Source organism: Hyperolius riggenbachi, chromosome 3 (genome assembly GCF_040937935.1).
Source record: "Hyperolius riggenbachi isolate aHypRig1 chromosome 3, aHypRig1.pri, whole genome shotgun sequence".
NCBI lineage: Eukaryota > Metazoa > Chordata > Amphibia > Anura > Hyperoliidae > Hyperolius > Hyperolius riggenbachi.
In genome coordinates, this window is record NC_090648.1 from 364,498,459 (window position 1) to 364,515,705 (window position 17,247).

The following is a 17,247-nucleotide window of genomic DNA, read 5'->3' on the forward strand; positions in this document are numbered from 1 at the left end:
GGCTGCCGCTCAGGCCCTGCTGGGCCGATTTCCATCAAATAAAGTGCAGCACACGCAGCCGGCACTTTGCCAGCCGCGTGTGCTGCCCGATCGCCGCCGCTCTGCGGCGATCCGCCGCGAGCAGCGGCGAAAGAGGGTCCCCCCAGCCGCCTGAGCCCTGCGCAGCCGGAACAAATAGTTCCGGCCAGCGCTAAGGGCTGGATCGGAGGCGGCTGACGTCAGGACGTCGGCTGACGTCCATGACGTCACTCCGCTCGTCGCCATGGCGACAGGAGAAGCCAAACACGGAAGGCTGCTCATTGCGGCCTTCCGTGTTACTTCTGGCTGCCGGAGGCGATCGGAAGAACGCCTCCGGAGCGCCATCTAGTGGGCTTTCATGCAGCCAACTTTCAGTTGGCTGCATGAAATAGTTTTTTTTTTATTTAAAAAAAACCCTACCGCAGCCGCCCTGGCGATCTTAATAGAACGCCAGGGTGGTTAACTCGGTGCAATGAAACAAAATGATTGCATAAAATAGTGAGGCAACTAATGCATTTTTTTAAACACAATCCCTTCATTTTTAGGGGCTCAAAAGTAATTGGACAAATGAAATAACTGGAAATAAAATGTTCATTTCTAATAATGCGTTGAAAACTGACGTTTTGAACTCATGGACATCACCAGATGCCCAGGCATGCAAAGTGGTTACACAATACTGGTTGCCTGGCAGTCCTGCGAATCTTCCATGCATCATTAGTGACTCAAGCATACACCTGAAACAGGCATGTGGCTAAACCAGTCAAACTTCAGTCAGGGCTATTTTACGCATAGTGCGTTTTCAGCTGCGGCTGCAAAACGCTAGGTAGTTACTTTACTGATGAAAACAGAGCAGGGATGTTTTGATTAGTGCACAGTTTTTGCAACGTGATTTTTCCCAACCACAATTGTTGTGCCTGCTGCATTTTTTTGTGCAATTGGCTTCCTATACAAAGTGTACAAGAGCACAGGAAAATTGCATAGCAATAGCACCGATATGCCATTCTGCATTTAAAAAAAACATTTCTACAGTCGTAAATTGCAAATGCACCACAACCGCATCATACACCAGACGGATTGCGGAACAATCTCAGAATTGTGGTATTAGAAAATAGAAGAAATGTGATCAGGTTTCTTAGTGGAAAACAGTCCTCAGGAACATCTGATCGCATACTTGTTCAGGGTCTATAGCACTGGCGTAACAATAGGGGGTGCAACCCCTGCCGTCGCGGGGGGGGGGGGGGGGGGCTAGGGCCTGCTCAGGGACTTTTGGGGGGCAGGAGGGGCCGCAGCATAAGAGGAGAGTGTGGCAGATCGTTTGGGAGGAGGGAAATCCCCCCTCCCTCCATCACCTCGGGCTCTCCTCTCAGCGCTCCCCCTCCTGCAATCATTGGTGGTGTTTGTGGCAGCAGCAGCGGTGGCGGCAGGCTGAAGCTGAACACTTTACCTCCTTCTCGCTGGAGGTCTTCCGATCTCTAAGAGCAACTTCCTGTGTCTATAGTTAAAAGTATTAGTGGCAGAGAATCAGCAGGACAGCCAGGCAGTTAACTTTACTTAAAAGGAAATACATATGGCACTTTAGATGTCCTTTAAAGCATTCTGAACATTTTCTGTGAGATCCTTGCAGTACAACAACATCCACTTGTCAGGACTCCAAGAGGAATAACTTTAGTAACATAAGGTTTTGGCATGGAAGAATAATGACAATGATTCTGATTGGCTGCTGTGAGTTATACCATATAACTGCTCTGATACTGAATGGAGAAGTCCACAGTAAACTTAATGCATGCGTTTTTCAGTTTAGCAATTTTCAGATACGACATAATGATATGGATAATATAAGTAATCTCTATACACTTTTTTTTTTATAATAAAGGTACACTTACCTCTCATTCCCCAGTTGACTGCATTGGCACTATCATAGTGGAACAGCTCAGTGCTTGGCGGCTGTAACAAATACCAGAGATTATTATAAAGACTATAACGATTATTATAAAGCAGCATTGGCAGCCATTGCCTGGCACATAAAGCTCTTTAGCAATGGCGGGAAAGCACTTTGTGCCCCCTGTGGGTGCTGTGTAACTGTCCATGTCATTTAGATGTGTTTTTAATGATTGGGCATTACCACTCAGAGGAGCATTAGAAATTCATCCCCAATAACTGCATACTCCTACTTTTTTTTTTTAAACCACCAAGAAGCTTAAAGGTAATTTATTTATACTTTATGTCCCCGTGGGTGCTGTCTGTGTCCATGTCACTTTTTGTTAATTGATTCCATATTAGAAGTATTTGTAAGGATTGGACATTACCACTCAGAGAGCATTAGTAATATTTTATTATCCCCAATAACTGCATACTCCTTTTTTTAAACCACCAGGAAGCTTAACCACTTGCGGACTCAGCCTTTACCCCCCCTTAAGGACCAGCGCTGTTTTTTCCATTCAGACCACTGCAGCTTTAACGGTTTATTGCTCGGTCATACAACCTACCACCTAAATGAATTTTGGCTCCTTTTCTTCTCACTAATACAGCTTTCTTTTGATGCTATTTGATTGCTGCTGCGAGTTTTACTTTTTATTATATTCATCAAAAAAGACATGAATTTTGGCAAAAAAATGATTTTTTTAACTTTCTGTGCTGACATTTTTCAAATAAAGTAAAATTTCTGTATACATGCAGCGCGAAAAATGTGGACAAACATATTTTTGATTAAAAAAAACCCATTCAGCCTATATTTATTGGTTTGGGTAAAAGTTATAGCGTTTACAAACTATGGTGCAAAAAGTGAATTTTCCCATTTTTAAGCATCTCTGACTTTCCTGACTACCTGTCATGTTTCCTGAGGGGCTAAAATTCCAGGATAGTATAAATACCCCACAAATAACCCCATTTTGGAAAGAAGACATCCCAAAGTATTCACTGAGAGGCATAGTGAGTTCATAGAAGATTTTATTTTTTGTCACAAGTTAGTGGAAAATGACAGTTTGTCACAAAAAAAAAAAAAAAAAAAAAAAAGAGGTTTCCATTTCTGCTAACTTGTAACAAAAAAAAATGAAATCTGCCATGGACTCAACATGCCCCTCAATGAATACCTTGAAGTGTCTATTTTTCAAAATGGGGTCATTTATGGGGTGTGTTTACTGTCCTGGCATTTTGGGGGGTGCGGAATTGTAAGCACCCCTGTAAAGCCTAAAAGTAGTCATTGCACTGTGGGCCCCTTAGCGCAGTTTGGCTGCAAAAAAGTGTCACACATATGGTATCGCCATACTCGGGAGAAGTAGTACAATGTGTTTTGGGGTGTATTTTTACACATACCCATGCTGGGTGGGAGAAATATCTCTGTAAATGACAATTTTTTGATTTTTTTTACACACAATTGTCCATTTACAGAGTTATTTCTCCCACTCAGCATGGGTATGTATAAAAATACACCCCAAAACACATTGTACTACTTCTCCTGAGTACGGCGATACCACATGTGTGGCACTTTTTTGCACCCTAACTGCGCTAAGGGGCCCAAAGTCCAATGAGTACCTTTAGGATTTCACAGGTCATTTTGAGAAATTTGGTTTCAAGACTACTCCTCACGGTTTAGGGCCCCTAAAATGCCAGGGCAGTATAGGAACCCCACAAATGACCCCATTTTACAAAGAAGACACCCCAAGGTACTCAAGTAGGAGTATGGTGAGTTCATAGAAGATTTTACTTTTTGTCACAAGTTAGCGGAAAATGATTTTTATTGGGTTTTTTTACCAAGTGTCATTTTCCGCTAACTTGTGACAAAAAATAAAATCTTCTATGAACTCACCATACTCCTAACGGAATACCTTGGGATGTCCTCTTTGTAAAATGGGGTCATTTGTGGGGTTCCTATACTGCTCTGGCATTTTAGGGGCCCTAAACCGTGAGGAGTAGTCTTGAAACCAAATGTTTCAAAATGACCTGTGAAATGCTAAAGGTACTCATTGGACTCTGGGCCCCTTAGCGCAGTTAGGGTGCAAAAAAGTGCCACACATGTGGTATCGCCGTACTCAGGAGAAGTAGTACAATGTGTTTTGGGGTGTATTTTTACACATACCCATATTGGGTGGGAGAAATATCTCTGTAAATGACAATTTTTTGATTTCTTTACACACAATTGTCAATTTACAGAGATATTTCTCCCACCCAATATGGGTATGTGTAAAAATACACCCCAAAACACATAATACTACTTCTCCTGAGTACGGCGGTACCACATGTGTGGCACTTTTTTGCACCCTAACTGCGCTAAGGGGCCCAGAGTCCAATGAGTACCGTTAGCATTTCACAGGTCATTTTGAGAAATTTGTTTCAAGACTACTCCTCACGGTTTAGGGCCCCTAAAATGCCAGGACAGTATAGGAACCCTACAAATGACCCCATTTTACAAAGAGGACATCCCAAGGTATTCCGTTAGGAGTATGGTGAGTTCATAGAAGTTTTATTTTTTGTCACAAGTTAGTGGAAAATGACACTTGGTAAAAAAAAAACCAATAAAAATCATTTTCCGCTAACTTGTGACAAAAAGCAAAATCTTCTATGAACTCACCATACTCCTAATTGAGTACCTTGGGGTGTCTTCTTTCTAAAATGGGGTCATTTGTGGGGTTCCTATACTGCTCTGGCATTTTAGGGGCCCTAAACCATGAGGAGTAGTCTTGAAACCAAAGGTTTCAAAATGACCTGTGAAATGCTAAAGGTACTCATTGGACTCTGGGCCCCTTAGCGCAGTTACGGTGCAAAAATGGGCCACACATGTGGTATCGCCGTACTCGGGAGAAGTAGTACAATGTGTTTTGGGGTGTATTTTTACACATACCCATATTGGGTGGGAGAAATATCTCTGTAAATGACAATTTTTTGATTTCTTTACACACAATTGTCCATTTACAGAGATATTTCTCCCACCCAATATGGGTATGTGTAAAAATACACCCCAAAACACATTGTACTACTTCTACCGAGTACGGCGATACCACATATGTGGCACTTTTTTGCACCCTAACTGCGCTAAGGGGCCCAGAGTCCAATGAGTACCGTTACCATTTCACAGGTCATTTTGAGAAATTTGGTTTCAAGACTACTCCTCACGGTTTAGGGCCCCTAAAATGCCAGAGCAGTATAGGAACCCCACAAATGACCCCATTTTACAAAGAGGACATCCCAAGGTATTCCGTTAGGAGTATGGTGAGTTCATAGAAGATTTTTTTTTTGTCACAAGTTAGCGGAAAATGACACTTGGTAAAAAAAAACCAATAAAAATCATTTTCCGCTAACTTGTGACAAAAAGTAAAATCTTCTATGAACTCACCATACTCCTAATTGAGTACCTTGGGGTGTCTTCTTTCTAAAATGGGGTCATTTGTGGGGTTCCTATACTGCTCTGGCATTTTAGGGGCCCTAAACCGTGAGGAGTAGTCTTGAAACCAAATTTCTCAAAATGACCTGTGAAATGCTAACGGTACTCATTGGACTCTGGGCCCCTTAGCGCAGTTAGGGTGCAAAAAAGTGCCACACATGTGGTATTGCCGTACTCGGGAGAAGTAGTACAATGTGTTTTGGGGTGTATTTTTACACATACCCATATTGGGTGGGAGAAATATCTCTGTAAATGGACAAATGTGTGTAAAAAAAATAAAAAAATTGTCATTTACAGAGTGATTTCTTCTACCCATCATGGGTATGTGTAAAAATACACCCTAAAACACATTGGTCTACTTCTCCCGGGTACGGCGATAGCACGTGTGGCACTTTTTTGCAGCCTAACTGCGCTAAGGGGCCCAACGTGCAATGACTACCTTTGGGCTTTACAAGGGTGCTCACAATTTAGCCCCCCCCCCCCCCCCACATGACAGGACAGTTAACAAACCCCACAAATGACCCCATTTTAAAAATAAGACACCACAAAGTATTCCATGAGGGGCATGGTGAGTTTATAAAAAAAAATATTTTTTGTCACAAGTTAGCAGAAAAGGATACTTTGTGAAAAAAAACATAAAAAAAACAATTTATGCTAACTTGTGACAAAAAACAAAATCTTCTATGAACTCACCATGCACCTCACGGAATACTTTGGGGTGTCCTCTTTCCAAAATGGGGTCATTTGTGGGGTCTGTCCTGGCATTTTAGGGCCGCTGCAATCATTACATGTATGGCCAGTATTTCTGCTATACTCCTTATATTGGGCATACAGGTAGTGCATTCTGGGCTGAAAGGAAAAATGAACAGCAAACATCCCTTCATTCGCATCGATCAATGTGGATGAACAAATATCTGCCAAAAAATGTGAAACAAAAAGAAAAGAAAGAGGGACATAGGAGCTGCCACCCCAAAAATCCAAACCCACCAGCTCGTATGTCCAGGCAAACCTGATTTATTCATCCACATCGATCGATGTGAATGGAGAAATCATTGCTTGAGTTCTTTTTTGATACAAAGTGCTTGCCAAAGCATATGAACCCCAACACCGCTCCTCGGCCCATATGCCTCGGCAAACGTATCTTTTTTACTGTGGAGGAGAAATCTCGTCCTACAGCGCTGCATGCACCGATTTTGTGTATCCTGACAGAAGCGCAATGCTTCTGTCAGGATGCACCATCAGTGCTGCAGCTGATTGGTCGGTCGGTCGGTCTGGATAGAAAAAAGAGAGAAGAAAAACGAAAAAAACAAAACAAAAAGGAGGGGAAGGCGTCCGCCTGGACATAGGAGCTGCCACCCCAAAAATCCAAACCCACCAGCTCGTATGCCCAGGCAATCCTGATTTATTCATCCACATTGATCGATGTGAATGGAGAAATCATTGCTTGAGTTCTTTTTTGATACAAAGTGCTTGCCAAAGCATATGAATCCCCAACACCACACCTTGGCCCATATGCCTCGGCAAACGTATCTTTTTTACTGTGGAGGAGAAATCTCGTCCTACAGCGCTGCATGCACCGATTTTGTGTAACCTGACAGAAGCGCAATGCTTCTGTCAGGATGCATCATCAGTGCTGCAGCTGATTGGTCGGTTGGAAAAAAAGAGAGAAGAAGAAAAAAAAAAAAAAAAAAAAAAAAAAAGCAAGCAAGCAGCAAAGCACTTCAATAACATTAACTTTTTAAACTTTATTAAATATGTTCAAACCAAACAATAACATTGGTAACCAAATATTAACTTTTTTGCTTACCTGTTTTTTTTTTTTTTTTTTTACCTGCGAGCTGAGGATAAACTTCTCCTCCCCCATGGGTCAATGTGCAAAGTGCAAATCGCACAGATATGTGGCGAAGTACATTATGCATTCTGTCCCAAGTGAAAGGAGAGGTTTCTGGCAGGCCAGTGTATTTGGATCTCTCAAAACCTGATGTTTGGGTTCACACTGCATACTGGCCTATCCGGTCGGTCGAGCCCGCCGCACCGTCTCGCCCAAAATAGATCTTCAGGGAATACCACAAGAGTAGCATTCGGCCTAGTAAATTAACTGCGTCGCCGTAGACTAACATGACTTCCGGGCCGACCCAAATTGCCGCAGAAGCCACGCAGTAACGTAGGCATGCACTAGCGTTAAGTCAAGCACTTCCGGCGTAGGGGGGGACCGCAAAGTGTGACTTTTGCTAGGCAATTTGCCCTAACGCATCGCGCCAGTGTGAAATAGCACTGAGAGACCCTTGTGTGCCTACTGCTGTGTCTGTAGTTCCCTAGGTTCTAAAAGTGTGTCTTCTCGTGGTACCTCTCATAACACTCCCCTAGGCATAGGCCAGGCTGGTCAGGACAGCGGGGACAGTAAACGGGGGTGTCACGCCTTATTCCAGCCTTGCTGCAGACACGACATCTTTTTCTGGGGTTGCGTTGAGTTTGGGTACTGGGAATCGGGTAGGCGTAATGCCTTCCATGCAGCCTGCTAGTTGCATTTGGGGGTTGGGCTCTGGCACCTTCTGGATAGAGGAGTGCCGAAACAATGTCTTCCTGGAATTGAAGGAAAGATCCAGTTCTCCCAGCCTTACTGTAGAGAACAAAGCTGTTGTACATCGCCAATTGAATTAAATACACAGACACTTTCTTATACCAGCGTCTGGTTTTCCGGGAAATTAAATAGGGCCCTAACATCTGGTCATTGAAGTCCACCCCTCCCATGTTGGCATTATAGCTGTGGACGGCGAGGGGCTTTTCAATGACCTCTGTTGCCCGTGTAATTTGTACTGTCGTGTCTGTGTGAATGGTAGACAGAAGGTAAACGTCCCTCTTGTCCTTCCATTTCACCGAGAGCAAGTCATCGGTACACAAGGCGGTCCTCTCCCCCCGTTGAAGTCTGGTGTTAACGAGCTGTTGGGGGAAGCCCCGGCGACTAGGCCGCACGGTGCCACAGCATCGGATTCCTTCTAACTTTAAGTGCTGAAAGAGGGCCACACTTGTGTAAAAGTTGTCCACATAAAGATGGTACCCCTTCTGGAACAAGGGTGACACCAAGTCCCACACAATCTTTCCACTGCTCCCCAGGTAGTCAGGACATCCGACCGGCTCCAATTTTGAGTCTTTTCCCTCATAGATCCTAAAACGAGATGTATAGCCTGTGGCTCTATCACAGAGCTTATACAGTTTCACCCCATACCGGGCGCGCTTGCTTGGGATGTACTGTTTGATGCCAAGGCGCCCGGTAAAATGTACGAGGGACTCATCTACACAGATGTTCTGTTCAGGGGTATAAGCATCTGCAAATGTGGATGACAGGTGGTCTATGAGGGGCCGAATTTTGTGGAGCCGGTCATAAGCTGGGTGGTCTCTTTCATGACAGGTGTCGTTGTCATTGAAATGCAGGAAGCGCAGGATGATCTCAAATCGCGCCCTGGACATGGCAGCAGAGAACACGGGCATGTTATGTATTTGGCGTGTAGACCAATAAGAGCGCAATACATTTTTTTTAGTAATACCCATGTTGAGGAGAAGGCCCAAAAAAATTTTAAGTTCGGAAACTTGGAGTGGTTTCCACCGAAAAGGCTGGGCGTGGCAGCTTTTCGGATGGGCGGTTATAAATTGTGTGGCATATAGGTTGGTCTCAGCCACAATTAAGTCAAGGAGATCCTGGGTGAGGAACAGTTCAAAAAAGTCTAGGGCCGATCCTAGTTCAACTGTCTCCACCTGGACTCCAGACTGGGCGGTGAAAGGGGGCAGTATGGGTGCGGCGGGATCAGGGGAATGCCAATCAGGGTTTGCCAGCACCTCTGGAAAACCAATGGGAGTACGGGCCCGTCTACTTGGTGGCTGCGGATCGGATCTTAATTCACGTACCACCGAACCAGTTTCTACTTCCAGGATGGTGTCCGCCACTTCATCAGGGTCTTCTGCGGAAGTACTGGTGTTGATAGGTCCAGGAGATGCTGCGCTGCTGGTGCATGCCTCACCAAGAAAAATCAGATCAGCGCCACTCTGCTGCCCGTGAGACTGATCTTCCGCCACCTGCAGTCCAGTGACATGGGGTGTGGTACGCCTGGCTCTAGCCGGGACCTCAACCTCGTCATCGGAACTATCGGTCAGAGAGCCACTGCTGTCTACAGGATCGTACTCTGAACCCGAAGATTCGTCGAATAAGTCGACCCAATCATCCTCATCCGACTGGTCCATGTACCTGTAGATGTCTTCATTGGAAAACCTCTTTTTTGCCATGGTGGCCTGCTAAATTTAGGAGGTATTCCTCTGAGACTACCCAGGAAAAGAGCACCTACCTAGCGAAAGGGAGTACTTGAGAGGTAGAAAGCTGTGGTCACTGAGTTTAGATAAAAAAAATCAAAACTGATGTTTACAGTGCCACAGCTTGTGTACAGTGTTTTTTGCAGTGATCAGAAAAAAGAAATTTCTGTCAATGCGGTGGGGCGGGCTGAACGCAGTGCAGGCGAACGATCAGGTCTGATCGGGCAAACACTGCGTTTTTTTGTGGATCCTAGAGACCCTAATATAGATCTGACTGTGATCACTAATAATCACTTACAGATACTATATAGTACCAATGCTGATTAGCGACAGTGATGACGCTAATTAGTGACTGTGGTGCAGTGGGCTGAGCACTAACTGACACTAACAACCCTTTTGCTTAGCTAACTGGCCTAACTGTTTGTTACCACTAGTGATACTAAAAAAGTTTTTAGATCACTAGGATAGTGATAGTGATAGTGATGTTGATGGTGAGGGGGGGGGGGGGGGGGGGGGGGGATGGGTTGGGGATCAGAGAGCAATCACAAATAATCAAAAACAATCACGAGACAATTACAACACAATTACAGCAATCGGCGCAATCAAAGCCAATCACGGACCAATTGAATCCAATAACGTGACAATCAAAAACCAATTACGTGACAATTGAAGCCAATCACACGACAATCGATGCTAATCACAGGGCAAAACAGCCAATCAGTGGGCAATTGGCACAATCAAAACCAATTACGGGCAATTGAAGCCAATCACGCGACAATCGAAGCCCAATTACGTGACAATCGAAGCCAATCACACAAAAATCGATGCCAATCACAGTGCAATTGAGACAATTGTAGCCAAACAAAGCACAATCAAGCCTTACAGACAGGAGATAAGATACACAATGGCAGGGGGGAGAATATACGCAATCAATGAACTAGGACGGTGTGGGGAGGATCGGAAGGGGTGGGGGGGGGGTGATCAGATACCCCTAAGGGGTAGTTGGGGGTCTAATCTGATGGATAGGAGTGACAGGTGGTGACAGGGGGTGATAGATGGGTTATTGACAGGTGATAAGTGGGTGTTTACAGGGAAAAACAGATGTAAACAATGGACTGCTGATGTGATCAGGGGGGGTGTCTCGGAGGGATCTGAAAGGGTGGGTGATCAGAAGCCCCTAATGGGCAGTTGGGGGTCTGATCTGATGGGGGGCAGTGGCAGGTGGTGAGTAGGGGATAATTGACAGGTGACGGATAGGTGATTGACAGCTGATCAGCGGGCAATTACAGGGAAGATAGATAGATGTATACGGGGGGGGGGGGGGGGGAGATCTGAAGGGGTGGGGGGTGATCAGATACCCCTAAGGGGCAGTTGGGGGGTCTGATCTAATGGGGGGGCAGTGACAGGTGGTGACAAGGGATGATTGACAGGTGACTGATAGGTGATTGGCAGCTGATCACTGGGGAGATAGACAGATGCAGGGGAGATAGATAGGTTCAGTATACAGGGGTGGGGGGGGGGTCGGGGGGGAGATCTGAAGGGGTGGGGGGTGATCAGATAACCCTAAGGGGTAGTTAGGGATCTGATCAATAGGAGTGACAGGTGGTGACAGGGATTGATTGATGGGTGATATGGGGGTTGGTTAGGTCTGATCTGCGTGCTGCAGGGGGGTACAGGGGGGTGTCTGATGGGTGCTGCGGGTGATCGGGGGGTCTGTGGGGCTCCTAATGTGTGTGTGTGCTTTCACTCACTGTGCCTGCTCTCCTCGCTGGTGGTCGATCGCTAAGTGTGACCACCAGCGGGAGGCAGGCAGTATAATACAGTTTGTTACCTAAACAAACTGTATTATACGCGTTCTATTGGTTGTTTTGAATTTTTACAGCCCGCCGGCGCTGCTGATTGGCCGGCGGGCTGAAGTCACATGGGGGCCGAATAGTATGACGTAGCGATCGCGCGGCTACAGCCGCGCGATCGCTCGTTAATTAGGCTGCAGCCGGCGACGCAGTACTGCGTCGCTGGTCCTGCAGCTGCCACTTTGCCGACGCGCGTTATGAGTGCGCGGTCGGCAAGTGGTTAAAGGTGCTTTATTTTCGCTTTATAAATTTATGCTCCTTCTGAACCAGTACTTAGGATCTTACTGAACCAGTATATGCAATGTTAAGGTTAGGGGATTTTTATGGCTGAAAGAGCCTGGGGTTGTTTACTTTTATTTCACTTTGGCTAGCAGTGGATCAAGTTTCCAGCTCCTGTTCCCCAAGCAGCTTTTCACTACTACTGCGCAAGTGCAGTAGACAGGAGCACGATGGGGCAAACGTGCACCTGAACTGCGCATGCGCGGACTGTCCCTGACTAGAGAAATTTCAGAGGACCCTAGCGGAGGATCAAGGTGGCAGGAGGACAGTGGGGGAAGCCAAAGGTTTGAAGGGTGCTGGGGGAAGCCCCATGTATGTATCAATTTCCCCTCCACCCCTGTCTCAGGTACACTTTAGGGACGGTATAGCTATAAACAAGTGATGCGGGATGAATGCATGACCTGTAGGGATGTCATCAATTTTCTCCAATTTAATTTTTTGCATTGAAATTTTTGCGTGATGCAAATTTTTGTAAAAAAGTGTAATGGATTTAGATAGAGCTTTCTCCAGAAAGTGTGTTCTCATGCCCACTGACTTCAGTGCATTTTGCATAGCCTTACATTTTCACATTTATTCATATTTGGGCGAAAATGTGTTTTCCCATTCCCAAATATTTTCACAAATATTTTGTTCTGTGCAAAAATATGAAATTGTTGCAAAAATGATGGCGAAAAGTAAATGTACATAGCCACTCATCACTACAGACAGGTGGAAGTTAGTACATGCAGTGATCTTCTGTTTTAGTGCACAATACAGTACTGTGCAGCTTTCAGATCTCCAGTATAAAATCCTTGGTGTTTTAGGTCACCATATCTTAACTTTCTGAACATATACTAGTTTCCGCATTTTGAAAAACCTATATTTTCCTGCAAGAATGTGAGTTGGGGAATCAGTTTAGGGTGGTGAAGCCATCAGTAAGCAAACATCCTGCCAGAGCTTATACTGACCCTGTGAAGTCCATTCCTTCTGTAAGCTGGCAGTGAGGCAGACTTGTTGATAAGGGGATCTAGAAAATACACAAGAAGGTCTTCAGTGCACAAGTTGTTACTATAAAACACAGCCAATACTCTACCTGGCCTCAATATACAGTTTACAAGTAGCAGTCACAATTCATTACTTTGAAAGTGTTAAATGGCACCTTTCTATAGACAGTCAGTGGTTAGTGTCTCTTTGGTGACAATTTATGAATGTTGCTAAAATTTGTAAGTTCAGACTTTAAGGCCGGGGTCAGGCTTGCTGAATTACAATGCATTTTGCAGCACGCAAAGAAAAAGTGCACCATGACGATCGTAATAAGATTCAGTAAGTGGTTTTTGTATACACTCATTTGCGTTCAGTTTGCGCATTTGTTACGCATTTTAAATCCGACTGCTTTTTGCTGTCTTTTCTCATGGTGCACGCGTTCCCAATTACAACGTATTTTGCTGCAATATGGAAAATTATGAATGAACATGGAAAATCGCTGGCATAAAAAACAGATCGCAAATGCAACTGAAGAGCAATGGAAGACCCAAAACTGCACAGAAAAACACAGGAGCAAGTGTGACTTAAAGGGACACTTAAGCCAGGAATAAAAAATCAGTTTTACATTTCTGCGGCTTCTACCAGCCCCCTGCAGCTGTCCCATGCCCTCGCAGTCACTTGCAGATCCTTTGCTCCCCTGCCGCCAGCCAGTTTTGCTTTCACTGACAGGGAGTCCGCTGGCTTTTTGCTCCTGCGCAGGCCTGGACACGTGCATCCTTCTTCACGTTCCCGTCCTCAATAGTGTCCTGCACAGACGCAGGACATATTGCAGATGGGAACACGAAGAAAAATACGCATGGCAAGGCCTGTCAGCGAAAACGAAACTAGAGAGAGAGAGAAAGGCAGGAGGGGGATGAAGGTTTATACTGAAAACGTTGTTGAGGTCTGTGCTTTACAGTAGAGTGAATATGTATGATTTGTAACAGCTGGATCTGTGTGCAGATTTGGCTACAATCTGGAGATGCCATGAAACATTACATTCTTCCTTTCTGACTGGAACGTTTGACTCTTTATATGTTGCGCTACTGTATGTTCTACTGCTGTTTCTTTTTCAATTAAATCTTTTGAAATCAATAAATATCAATAAAAGAAAAGAGATAATGCCTGCAGAATGCACAGTTAATGCACTTACCGCTGTCGGCCAGATAGCACTTGTTGGGAGCTGTGAAATAATCACAAAACAGCTGTGTTTACTATCAATTACTATCTAGCTATTAATGTCTTTTTAAAAGCACTATAAATGTCTGCATGGACATTATTAAACTATGTGAAAATTCTAATGTGCTAAAACGTCTTCACAGTTTCCAATTTCATTAAAGTCTTTTAAATACTACACTGTATATCTCAGACTGTTAAATATAAGTATGCCCCAGAGAGAGATCAAATATTGCAATTAGTTTTAACTACCTCTTTCCTTTGCTAGTAATTTGCCTTGAAAATCACCCAAAACACTTTAGTAATGGCTCTGTGTTGTTTTACGACTTTGAACAGACTTGGAACATGCTCTACCCATCTAATGCTGGGAATACACGTTTCGTTTTTGCCTTCGTTTAAACCTTCGTTTCGATTGTGCCTTTTGTCCTTTTCGATCCCGAAATAATCTACCGTACGGTTAATATCACCACCCACGGTTTCGGGTTTTTTTTCGATTCTGATGGTTTTGTTTTTCCAATGATCGAAGGCTGCAAAGAAACGAAACGTAGTACAGGGACGGACGGCATAAATGAATATATAATCGATCTGAACAGCCATCAAGCCTACCAATGGCTCGATTAGATGGATAAAGAGAGATAATATCAAACATGTTCGATCACTAGTCGTTCGTTTTTGGGGTCTATTAATCGAAACTATAATGAGATTATGACTATTTTCACATACGTTTTCAACACTCGATTCGTTTACCGAACGAATCGAAGGCTAAAACGAAGGCAAAAACGAAACGTGTATTCCCAGCATAATACTAATACATTTCCCCAGGGAGGGCTCACACATGTTGCATTTATGTCACCCACTGAGATTGTGACTCAATCCCTTGGTTGACAGTTTGGGACTCAGCGTTGTACAGACATGTTGCTAGCCTAGTAATGCATTTTATTGCTGAGGACGAGTAAGAAGGGCAGGCATGTGGGGACGGGGGGGGGGGGGGGTTAGGGGGCTCTGGGTGCCCAAGCATCCCCCCTTTTTAAACTCCCATAAAAAGGCCTCTTTGGCTGCAAAAAACAAAGCTCCGCCTCTGGCTGTGATAAGCCCAGCCCCTTCCCATGGTAAAGCTCCTCCCCATCTGGGACACTTTGGAGTAAATAGGTGCTATACCTGAATCTTAGTGTAACCATCTCCACAGCTGTATGGGAGCAGGTAAAACGGTGTCTCTGACAGCAGTGACCTCTCCCTCAACCTTGCACCCACAGGAACCTCTCCCTCCACCCAAGACCCATACTGACCTTTCCCTCCCCAGCATTAGCACTGCAGGGATCCTGCCTCCCCCAGCACCCATACTGACCCCTCCCACCCCCAGCACCCACATTGACCTTTCCCTCCCCCAGCAACACCCTTCCTTTCCCCAGCAGCACCAATAGTGACCTCCTCCAGCACCTAAACTGACCTCTCTCTCCCTCAGCACCCCTAATGACTTCCCTTTCCAGCAGCACCCACACTGACCTCTAATTCTCCCAACATCCACCCACACCCCTTCCCCCCCCCCCCCCCCATAGCTGGCACTGGACGCCGGGGCCGCACGCTATACAAACTGCGGCTACTAATAGGGGACACTTTGCAACAGCTTTTGGTAGCCGCAGTTCATATACAAGCTATTAAGGATGTGCCCATTTTTTGTTGCGCTTTCTTTAGCTGTTCCTCAACCACCCAACTGGGCCAAGAATCATTTAACATGTGTACAAGGCTTAAGAACCATCCCATCATATTGTTTTCAGAGAAGAGATATGACGGCAATAATGCCTCCTACCCATTTTTATGTTACTGATCCCTGGGGTCATAAGGCTATGGCAGCCCTCAATCTGCTTTCCCTTATGTAACAAGAAAGTCCACCTTAAACCCCCTCCTATCCCATAATTCCCCCACAACTGATGAGGCTACCATCATCATCCTGATCGACCCCTTCCCCATACCAGTGTGTATGACCACAGCAACCCTCTACACCTAACAAGTGCATCTATTATTCCACCCCCACCATAACAATCTTACACAGCCTCTATACAGAGCGTCACATAAGCTAGACGTTTCTTCATAAAAAACAATTACTTTGAAAATGAAACCGAGGTTTCCTCGTAATTGTACAAGTTACCATCATAATTATGTCATTATAATTAACGAAAATATCCAAAACATGCAGCTTGTATTTTCTTTCAACTAACCTTTGTTATTCTACTTATATAAATGTTCATTTTCAGTCATTTTAATGATGCTCAGATAAGACACACTGTATATAATATACTGGCAAAATGTTAGAACACACAGCTTATATACTGTTTCTCCTTCTAATGTCCAGTCCAGTGTATAGAAGCCGTGTGTTCTAACATCTTGTCAGTATACGGGACCAAAGTCTGAAGAAGGCTTATTAGCCGTAAGCTTACTCCCTTACTTCTAAGTTAACCAATCATCATCCTGATTCAATTATTCTTGCTTTTATTGATGGCCAATACAGTAAAATACTCCACTGCTTCTGTATATAATATCAAACATAATATAAAGCAGTCCTCTAGGTAGCAAGGTTCAATATTTAAGCATCAATATATTACATCATTTTTAACTATAGTGCAAAAACAGGTGTAAAGAAAAGCAGTTTCCCAGAGTAACCAAAATGGTTCCTGCGCTTACAGGACACAAGGGAGTCGATTCCACACTGCTACCCTGCGTATATATTACTGATGGGTACTGCAGCTTGCTGAACGCTCAGCTCTATAAAAAAGAATGAGGCTTACATCACTAAGGACGTGTTCAATTATGTCAATTATGACTAAGCACTGTTTGTTGTTTGCGGCCGACTGAGCTAACTTGCTCAGTGACCATAGCTTAAAGGACCAATGTTGCGAAAATCTTAAAACTTAAAATACATGTAAACACACACAAATGGGAAGTACATTTCTTCCAGAGTAAAATGAGCCATACATTACTTTTCTCCTATGTTGCTTTCAATTACAGTGAGTAATAGAAATCTGACATTACTGACAGGTTTTGGGTTAGTCCATCTCTCCATAGGAGATTCTCAGCATGGCCTTTATTCTTTATAAAGATACTACCTGAAAAAGATTTATAAAAAGATGCTGGCCAGCCTTCCTGCGCACCATACACTTTTATGGCAGTTGGATGGAGCAACTGCCAAGTGTTTTTGAAAATAAAGAAAACCCCCATGAGGAGATGGGCTAGTCAAAAACCTGT

At 44.4% G+C, this 17,247-nt stretch overlaps 1 protein-coding gene across 5 annotated transcripts in view; it reads right to left on the minus strand.

The window, feature by feature from the left end:
• Positions 1 to 17,247, minus strand: part of ABLIM3 (actin binding LIM protein family member 3) — a 345,645-nt gene that overhangs the window by 24,036 nt on the left and 304,362 nt on the right. For all 5 annotated transcript variants that reach the window (XM_068277143.1, XM_068277142.1, XM_068277140.1 and 2 more), the window contains 3 exons: positions 13,985 to 14,014; positions 12,777 to 12,835; positions 1,902 to 1,962 (listed from right to left, as the gene is read on the minus strand). In XM_068277143.1, the coding sequence (XP_068133244.1) occupies positions 1,902 to 1,962; positions 12,777 to 12,835; positions 13,985 to 14,014 (150 nt within the window). The remainder of the gene's footprint in view (positions 1 to 1,901; positions 1,963 to 12,776; positions 12,836 to 13,984; positions 14,015 to 17,247) is intronic.